Source organism: Melozone crissalis, unplaced genomic scaffold, assembly GCF_028551555.1.
Source record: "Melozone crissalis strain CALT ecotype California unplaced genomic scaffold, PUWL_Pcris_2 ptg000007l_1, whole genome shotgun sequence".
Lineage (NCBI taxonomy): Eukaryota > Metazoa > Chordata > Aves > Passeriformes > Passerellidae > Melozone > Melozone crissalis.
In genome coordinates, this window is record NW_026535785.1 from 16,093,615 (window position 1) to 16,103,466 (window position 9,852).

At 45.4% G+C, this 9,852-nt stretch overlaps 2 protein-coding genes across 3 annotated transcripts in view; one reads left to right on the forward strand and one right to left on the reverse strand.

The window, feature by feature from the left end:
- Positions 1-1,540, reverse strand: part of ANKRD27 (ankyrin repeat domain 27) — a 54,366-nt gene extending 52,826 nt beyond the window's left edge. For both annotated transcript variants that reach the window (XM_054296223.1, XM_054296222.1), the window contains exon 1: positions 1,459-1,540. The gene's annotated coding sequence lies outside the window, so the exon portion shown is untranslated. The remainder of the gene's footprint in view (positions 1-1,458) is intronic.
- On the forward strand, positions 1,486-6,512 carry NUDT19 (nudix hydrolase 19). Its single transcript, XM_054296224.1, has 3 exons — positions 1,486-2,307; positions 4,012-4,219; positions 5,273-6,512. Exons 1-3 carry the CDS (start codon positions 1,486-1,488, stop codon positions 5,497-5,499), a joined length of 1,257 nt encoding a protein of 418 aa, XP_054152199.1. The 3' UTR covers positions 5,500-6,512.
- The last annotated feature ends 3,340 nt before the right edge of the window (positions 6,513-9,852 follow it).

Here is a 9,852-nt window from a genome sequence, read left to right on the forward strand (position 1 = left end):
ACTTTCTACTTAAAATGTCTTTATGCTGAAATGATCTGACATAATGGACCCTAAATCTTTTTGATCTGCCATCAGGCTCATTGGATGTTAAATCTTAAAAAACCTCAGTAGTTTATTAATATTTCACCAGTAAAGCAGCTTTTAGGCAAAGCACATTCCTAACAAGATGTATGCTTAACACAGTGAAATAGTTAAATACACAAAGAGTGCAAGAGGCAAAGAAATATCAAGATGAATGTCATGGTTTTAGATTCAAAGTACCTTAGTAGAAAACAACAAATTAATGAACCTTGTGCTTCAACTGCATAACTGGTGAGCAAAAAGGATTTAAGTAGTGAGGAAAGGGCTGCTCAGGTTAACAGATATCATTGGCTTTGCTTGTATATTCAGTGATAAGCAAGGGAAGGAGAGGGAAGCAGGCTTGTCTATTGCCTGGCCATTCCTTTTAGCAGCCTCAGCTGCCTTGGCTGACCTGCCCTGCCCACTGCAGCCAGGCACCAGGGTGAGCTCATGGCCCAGCTGTGTCTGGGCACACCTCAAGGTCATCTTTGGATTTGTCAATTGACATGATCCAACATCCCACTGCTCCAGCTGCTTCTAAACTTCACTGCAGTTCCAGTGACACACATCTCAGGCATCAAGTACAAGCTCAAATACAAAATCAAATAGAGAGGTTGTCAGAAGCATGTACAGGTACGCGGGTATTTGCCAAATGCAATCTGGCAAGAAAAGGATCACGGATGGGAGAAGGATTTTCCATGTTACATGTAAATACCATTCCTCTCAAAACTTCTCAACCTGTGTCATCACCTTTTTTCTGCTTAAATTTCTTACAAATTAAAGAAAATTGAGGAATCAAAATCAATTAACAAAATAAAATGTTTCCTAAAGGTTCAAAGAACCTTTCAAGGTTTTGCTACCTTGCTGAATACTTGTTTTTCAGCTAACAAGGTACTTAAACACCTCAAAACAGGAAGAGCTCTGTAATGATAAGCTGAAACTCTACATACTCTTCCCGTCTGGAATGCACTAGAAAAAATTCAGACAACTTGGCAAACGTCACGTTTAACTACAGACCTAAAATGACTTTTGCTGTCAGCGTGGCTTGCTGTGGCATTGAGATAAGGAGATTTCCGCGGGGCCAGCTGGCGGGTCAGCAGCAGCACTGCCACACAAATCCGAGTCCTTGGCTGCTGACCCCGCGCTGACTCCCGGGGCTGCCACCAGACCCTTCCCCGCGCTCAGGGCGGCTGTGGGCTCCCGGGCAGCTCCTGCACATTTACACCTTGCGGTGCTGTGAATGCGCTCCGTGCTCCGAGCCCTCAGCAAGGGCGAGCCAGCCCAAGCCACAGCTTCCCAAACCACTTAAAGCCATCGCCTCGTTTCTCCCGGCCATCGCTGCCTTAAACCCGCTGTATTTCCTTAAGCCCTCGCCCCCTGAGGACACCCGCTACTTACCGGCTTAGGGCTGAGGGGGGCCGAGGCATGCCGGCGCTGTCCCGCCTCCCGCGGGCCTCCCCCGGCGCAGGCCCGCCCCGCGGCTGCAGTGGCTCCTCCGGGGGCGCAGGCGGCGGTGCCGGCCCGCCCCGCCGCGGGAGCCCCGCCGCCCTCCGCCTGGCCAAGATGAACCCGCGGCTGCGGCACTGGCGGGAGGCGGCCACGCTGCTGCTGGCGGCGGGCACGCCGGGCCGGCCGCCGCGCTCGCCGCTCGGCCCCTTCGACTACGAGCTGCTGCTGCTGCGCCGGAGCTCCCGCAGCGGCTTCATGCCCGGCGCCCACGTGTTCCCGGGCGGGCTGGCGGAACCGGCGGATTTCTCCGCCGAGTGGCTAGGGCTGCTGCCCGCCTCGCCGCACTGCGGGCTGGGCGCCGTGAAGCCGCCGCCGCCCGGCTGCAGCCGCGCCCCGATCTTCGCCACCGACCGGGAGAGCCTGGGCTCGCAGCTGCCGGGGGAAGTCGCCTTCCGCATCTGCGCTCTCAGGGAGACCTTCGAGGAGGCGGGGATCCTGCTGCTGGTGCCGGGGCGCGGGCCGGCCCCGCCGCTGCCCGCCGAGCGCCTGCCGCCCGCCGCCGAACTCCGAGAGTGGCGGCGCCGGGTGCGGGCGGACGCGTCCTGCTTCCTGCGGCTGTGCCGGCACCTGGGCTGCGCGCCCAACATCTGGGCGCTGCACGAGTGGAGCAACTGGCTGACGCCCGTGGGCAGGGCCGGCCCCGGCGGCCGCCGCTATGACACGGCTTTCTACCTGTGCTGCCTGCAGCAGCGGCCGCCACACGTCTCGCAGGATGACCAAGAGGTGACAGCCGTCCTGGTAAGAGGGGCCGGGGTGCCCGGCATGCAGCACAGCCCGGCCCGGCGGGTGTTGAGATGGGAGCGGCCGCTCCTGCCCGAGCTCCTGGCTCCGCCGAGACTGTGCCCTTTTACACTTCGAACAGGCGTAGAATCATAAAATGATAGGAGTTGGAACGGACCTTAAAGGTCATCGTGTCCCACCCCCGCCATGGGCAGGACACCTTCCACCAGAACAGGTTGCTCCAAGCCCCACTGTCAAACCTGGCCTTGCACACTTCCAGGGATCCAGGGGCACCCACAGCTTCTCTGGGTACCCTTTGCAGGGTCCCACCACCCTTACAGTAAAAAAACTGCCTTCTAATATCTAATCTAACAGTCCTCTCTTTCGATTTGTACCTATTGTACTCCTTGTCCTGGCACTACAGTTCCTGACAGAGTCCCTTTCCAGCTTCCCTGCCGTCCCCTCAGATACTGGAAGGTGCTGTGAGGTCTCCACACTATTGTCGCATCTCCAGATCAGTCCAAGTCCTCCTCATAAAGCTCCTTGAGGCAAGGGAAGAGATTTTTACCTGCACCCTCTCCCCTGACTCCTGGAGCTGCCACCATCACCAGAGGGTTTTTTGTGAGGTTGTTGACATGATCCGTGTCACATCAGGTCCCTTTCACCGTGAATTACTGTCTCTTTCCAAGGCAGTTGACAAATACAATTTTTTTTACATTCATTCCTGCAATATAGCAGGGTTGTCACACCTCCTCAGGATTCTGGGAGAGATCCATGTAGTATATCCAGGTATATTCCAGCATTGCATGAGATGCTAGCAATTTTTGTCTTTTGGAGTTACTTGGAATATTTTAAGTAATATGCAAACTTGTTGAAATAGTCCAGTAAAAATTTTGACTTTTTATTTTTTTAACCTTTCTTTTTTAATTGAGTGTGTAAAAGTAACAAACTTCATGAAGAAGCTCTAATGTCAGGTACATGAGAGTCCTTAAGTTTTTCTAGGATTCTGGAAAGTTTGATTACAAGTTAGAAGTAGATAAGAAACCAGACAGTTCTGTAAAAGCCTACTTAAAATTTTGGTATTTCTGATGTTCCTGTACTTATTTGTTTAACAAATTCTGCTACAGAAATTTAAAAGTACCTGAAACCTTACTTTCAAGAGCTCATGTTGTAATTTTGTTAATAATACCATAAATCTACTGCAAACAATTATGCATATATTATTAAATCCACCATGTGAGATGAAATCAAGATTACCAGTAGTTTTAAACATGCAGAATTATGATGAATAGCTGGGTGTTCATGCTCTGAAAACAATGCTTCTAAGGAGCAGATGTTTAGAGGTACTTTTAAATCTCAAAGCATCAGTGGCAGCTTCTGGCAAGAGCAAGTTTAATGTTTTCTGTTGGTTTCAGTAAACTTTCAGTCATGCCCCTAAAACAAATGTCAGTTTTTAATCCTGGCATGTCTGTGTGTAAAATAAAAAATTACTTTTATTGGGAAAAAATAAGTAGTTTTTATCGATTGTTTATTTTTCAGTTTTAAGAATGTCTTTGTTGTTACTTTGGTGTAGTTTATACATGTTTTTTATTATATTCAGAAATATGGTCCATTGCAAGCTCCTTTGCTGTATGGACTTCCTTGCTAAATGACTTTTCAGTTTATTCAGACTTCCTATCTGCTGCTGACACTATTATTTCAAGACTTGTTTTCATCTTCCAGTGGTCGTCACCTGCAGAAGCCATCGAACGCTTTAAGTCTCAGGAGATCTGGTTTCCTCCACCTCAGTTTTATGAATTCTGCAGGCTGTGCAACTTCTCTTCCCTCGAGGAGCTGCAGCAGTTCAGCTCTGCACGGGCTCTGGAGGGCTGTGAGCGCTGGATGCCCGTGATGCTGAGTGCTGCAGATGGAGCCATCCAGCTGCTGCCGGGTAAGGACACACTGGAGGCTTCTCCTGAATGCACAGCATCCCCTGAATGCTGTGTGCTGAAGCCACATGGCATAAACCATCCTTAACTGAAGGAAAATACTCTTTAAGTCAAGTTACTGCATGCTGTTTCCACCTTGTTTGCTATAGTTGTGACGGTGGCTGCAGTCAGAGACAAGCCAGGGCATCAGACAGCACAGTTATTTCTCAGTTACTCCTAATCTCATTGCCTCACCATTGTCATCATATGTGTATTTGTGAAGAAATTCCAGCATTTCAACTTTGTGTAATCTGAAGGATGTTTAAAAACTCCTTCCTTTAGTCCTTTTCAGTGGGAATTCTCCTTTACTTCAGGTATCACTTTGTGAGGAGATGGGAATCCAGCACAGCTGCAGTTTCACACCTCCCAGCTGCAGTGATAAGGCACTAGACTAAAACCATGCACTCAGCCATCTTCCTCCTGCCCTTTCTCCTGCTTAAGTCTCTCTCATTTCATAATCATGTACATGCAGCATTAAGAAAAGCTGTGTATACTATTTATTATTTTCTGCTTTTCTTAGTTTGTTTTTCATTATGCTTTCCTTTTTTTTTTTCTTTTGATCACAATTGACCTCTAGGATTTCTGTATTTAGGGTTCATTGTCAGTCTTGCACAAGAGTATAATGCCTTGATATGACAAATCAATTATTTACATTAACAAAATAGAACAAAATACATTTCTGTTCTTAGTCCTATCTTTATACCCATGAAGAAGTGCTTGTCCTGTGCTCCACCTATTATATACACTCTTGTCTGCCCAGGCTGTCATTACAGCATATTAATAGCATATTATCAGGAGCTCTGGAACATTCAATGTGCACTGCAGTGTCATGGACATACTTCAGAAATTTATGATTCTGTCTTTAAATCTGAAGATGTTTAGAGGCAATTTACTTTGCATTGAAAAATAAATTTCCACTGATTTACATATACTGATAAATCCTAAAAAAATTGCCTGTGAAAAGGCTGAAAAATAAGGTTGGCTATCTATAACTAAATCTTTTTTTCTACCCCCAGGAGATGAGTTATATCCAGAGGATCCAGATTATACTGGAGAAAAGAAAATTAATATGTCAACAGATAAGAAGGTTGAAGATCTCATGAAAGAGGGTGGGGTATTTCACAGGATGGTAATGAAAGACATCAACAATCTTGCTATTTATGTTAATATTCAAGCAAAATATAAGCATATAAATCCACTGATGATAAAGTGTGATAATTCAGATTACAACAGCAGATTATAATATGTCTTGGGTTTAAATCTAGAATATTTTTAATTGCATATATGCTCACTATGGTTTTGGTGCTTTTTAACTGTTGCCAAATAGTCATGAAAATATTTCTCTGTCCTGCCAAAGCATTATATCTGTATGTGTGTGGAGTCACATCTATGTGTATCTAATTTCTTGAGTCTTTAAAAACAGAGCACTTGTGCCACTGTTGAGTCACAAAGGTCTTCTTCTCATTGAAAATTTATATATATATATCTATATTATGATTAGAACAAGAAGAGAAGAGTTGAAGGATTCTTTTATTATGCTTCCCAAAGTTATCCACTAGATAACTGTAATGTTAGAAATGGACAAAATCTCCCATTCCATATTTGTTAACATTTCCCATTTTATTCTTTCTTTCATTTTGGGGACAAGCAATGTATGTATAGATATAGATATATACATAAATTAACTATAATGCACTTTTAAAAAGAATATTATAAAGTTAATTTTTATATTTTATATACTTAAATTCTTTCTACTAATGGTAATAATTCAAAACTACCATTTTCAAAGGTAGACTTAGCTTAAAGGAAGTCATCTATGGAATTGAGTGCATTCTTTTTATCAATATATTTTTTTATCTTCAAGCTGTAAGCAATTTAAAAAAATAAAAAGTGTAATTTTTTAGCTCCAAAAAGATATCAACAACCTGAGGGAATAATATTCCTCCCTGATATACCCACTTCCATATTCCAACATCCCACTTTTTGCTTCTTAACTACTTTACTAATTTAACTGAGATTTAAGAACTTCAGAGGAAAGATTGCTGCTTAATGTTTGGTTTGATTTTGTCTTTTCTTTTGTTCAATAAGTGGAGTCAATGGAGCAGTTTTGTAAATTATCTGGAAGGATAATGAATGATGACTTCAGATTAGTCAGTAAAGTTGTTCAGAAAGCTTTGTTCCAGGTTTTGTTCTCTGTTTCAATTAAAACCTGTTGCTACAATTAGATTAAATTGGTTTGTAGCATTCATTTGGATTAAAAAACGCTGAAAAAAAGGTGTGTCTTTCTCTTCTCCCTCAGAACATACCCAGGCTGGTGCTGGTTTTGCAGACCTTGTTGAGGTTTGCAAACTGTGCTGAACAATGAGCACGTAAGCAGAGCACTGGGTATTGTGCAGTAGAACACCTGAATATTCTGGCTGGGTGTGACATTCCCTTCCTCCTGTCACTGGAGACTTCACCTGCCTGCCCTGACTTCTCCAATGCAATGGAGAGTGCCCCAGGACCCCAGGATGCATCTTATCAAGTCCCAAGCACTTGTCTATGTTCAGGCTTCTCAGATATTGAACTTGGTTTTCTCCTACAACAAAAAGCACTTAATTTCCTCACCTTGAAGTTCAAGGACATGGAAAATATGGGCAGCATGACTGCAGCAAAAACTGAGCCATAAAATCAAATGTCAAAGAAACCCTGTCATCTCTCTTTATGTGCATTATTACTGAAGCATTGGGGTAGGGATATACATTTGTTTAAGTTCTCCTTTTCTAATCAAAATATCTCTGGGAGTTTTTTGGTTTTTTTCTTCAGATCCCTTGCCACATTCAGCTCCAGTTGTGCCTTAGCTCTCCTGATCCCACTCCTATATCCCCATGCACCATTCCTATATTCTCCCCTATGGATATGTATCCCTGCTTCCAGTGCCAGTTCATTTCTTTCTTGAACTCCAGTCAGACAGAAGGGTTTTACTCTGCTTCTTTGGTCTCCTGCCTGATTTCTTACACATGAGAATCAAGGAGTTTTTGTGCTTCAAGGAAAAGATGCTTAAAGAGCTGCCAGCTCTCTTCTCTCCTGCTCCTTTATCCCCGAGGGCAGTTTCCAGTTCTCATCCAGTAATGCCTTCAACAAGTGACAGTGTGCTCTCCCAGAAACTTCACTTTATTATTTTATTCATCTGGACCATATCCCTTGAAATGACAAATTGAAATACACAAAGGATTTCTTTTATTGTTCTGCCTCATGGTTATTCTACCAGTTTACTTTTATGGTAGAAAGTATTATGAGAAAATGTTTTTGATAAATCATTTAGCACTCGAGCACAGCAAGAGTGAGGATATGGGAATGTGGGCAGGGGAGGTGTGCAGGGGTGATGCCAGGCGTGTAGAAAAATGCAGTTTGGGCACTTGTGTTAGGTGAGGGCTCTCCCTCTGTTTGGAGTTGTCTTCCTGCAGAGCTAAGAACTACACAAAGGACTTACACTATTATTTCACCACTTCCACAGAGGCAGATGCCTATGAGCTCTTTCCACTTACCCATTTACTTCTTGGTGCTACACCTGTTTTGTTTTCATTTTTTCCCTGTGGTTGTTGTCCCTCCATTAGTTAAGAACTACCAGTGTTTCCAAAGAACTACCACTACTTCACCATTGCCTTACTACAGAGACTTTAAGACTGAAATAAATTCCAAATCCCAGAGGTTCATTGTAATAATTTCCCTCAAATCCTAGTAGAATATTCTTGATTTCAAGTTGCTTGCAGTAACAAAGGCTTTCATTCTTCCGCTATGAGTTTGGTTCCCATTTTATACAAAAAGCAAGACGACGGACTTCCCTGCGCTTTGTGAGATTTCCCGCAGCGTTTGAGGTGTTTTTTACGGCCGAGAATAGTTGGCGTTGCCATTGGCCACAACCCGGGCCTGAGGAGCCGGGGATGGGCGGTTCTGGGCTCTGACCCGCCCCGGGGCGGTTGTGGGGGCGGCAGCGCTGCGGGTTCTGGAAGGTTCCGCGGGCAGCAGAGCGGCTTGTGGAGCCGGGGATGGGCTGTTCTGGGCTCCGACCCGCCCCAGGGCGGCTCTGGGGGCGGCAGCGCTGCGGGTTCTGGAAGGTTCCGCGGGGAGTGGCAGGGCATCCCATGGAGCCGGGGATGGGTTGTTCTGGGCTCCGACCCGCCCCAGGGCAGCTCTGGGGGCGGGAGCGCTGCGGATTCTGGAAGGTTCCGCGGGAAGCGGGCGGCTGTGCGGCCGGGCCGCTGCTGGAGGACGCGGTGAGTGGGCTCGTTCCTACGGGAAAGAGCGTGGAGTTGTGGCAGGACAGGGGGAAATGGGGACTGGGAATTGGGAGTAAAGCGAAGAAGGTGTTTCTGAAGGCGCTGTTCCTCGCTCCGCGCCTCCCGGGTGAGCAGGGGTTTGGTGGAGCTCGGCTGGCAGAGAGATAAAGGGCTGCGTGTCCGGGAGTGTCTGCACGCCCCGGGATGGCTGCAGAGATTCCTTCTGCCTTCCCTAGGTCTGTGTTAGTGCAGCAGGTGGGGCGAGGGTTTTAGTAATGCACAGCATTTTTACAGGTTAAGTACTGTCTCGTGGTAGGTGTGGGATTTTAGCAAGCGTTTGTTTCCCTTCTCGGTTCTTAACAAAGCGGGAATGTTACTTGGAGCGGGTTGGGAGAGCTAGTCCTGTGTGTGGCTGTGCTTCAACCCTGCCACGTTTGTGCGCTATTTAGTGGGTTTGCACAAATTAACCTGAGACTTCAGCTGAAGTTATTTATGGCCTTCGCTTGTTACTGCTGAAAGAAAAGTCTACATTAAATATCGAAGGCAGCGCTGATAATCTCTTGGTGCAGTATAACGGTGCAGGGTACGAAACAAGTGCGTAACTCAGGAGCTTTGTTTGTGTTAAGCGATCTTGGGTGAAGCTTCTGCAATCGTTTCGGCTGTTCCATTGTCATGTTGAATGGGAATGGTCGCTGCTGTCGCTTACCGCTTGTCGCCGTGTGTCACCTTAGGGTAGCTCTCTTGCTGCTGGATTCTGGCTTGTTCAGCAGTAGTTTTGGAAATGGAAGGACAATGTACTCACTTTCCTTTTCTGAAATATTTAATTAGGCATCTACTTCAATTGTAAATTCTTGTAAGTTGTAAGCTAGACTCTGCGGTGATGATACCACGATGTGATTCCACGGTGTTTTGGTTTGTGCCAAAATGAATTGCCAGTTATTTGCTGGAAGTTTCATTATTCTGTTGTAACTCCTCGGTCTGGTATGTACCACTGCAGACAGACGTAGTGTGAAATACTAATAAAAATCTGTGATATTAAACTTGTTTGCTAAGTTTTGGATTCCTCTTTTGTATTAGGCTGAGGGATTTTTTTAAAGTTGTAAATATTCTCTTCTGGTGTTCCTGTTCATTTGATCGTGTAGGTAGGTTGTAACCGCACTTGTCTGTGATCAGCCTATTTCTGCTGGCCTTTGAATGGAGGAGATGCAGCATGGATTGTAATTAACATAGTCCCTCATTAAGAAAGCTGGTTTGAACCTTTTGAAATGTGTAATTCATAACAATAGGTTGTTTAAACTAGTACTTCTGACATGAGTAGTAAAAATTTATAGGTTTGC

Excerpts from the sequence above, each read along its gene's own strand:
- NUDT19 (XM_054296224.1), top strand. The coding sequence starts at position 1,486 with ATGCCGGCGCTGTCCCGCCTCCCGCGGGCCTCCCCCGGCGCAGGCCCG. Across the intron at positions 2,308-4,011 it reads AAGAGGTGACAGCCGTCCTG|TGGTCGTCACCTGCAGAAGC; the intron begins GTAAGAGGGGCC and ends TTCATCTTCCAG. Across the intron at positions 4,220-5,272 it reads AGCCATCCAGCTGCTGCCGG|GAGATGAGTTATATCCAGAG; the intron begins GTAAGGACACAC and ends TTCTACCCCCAG.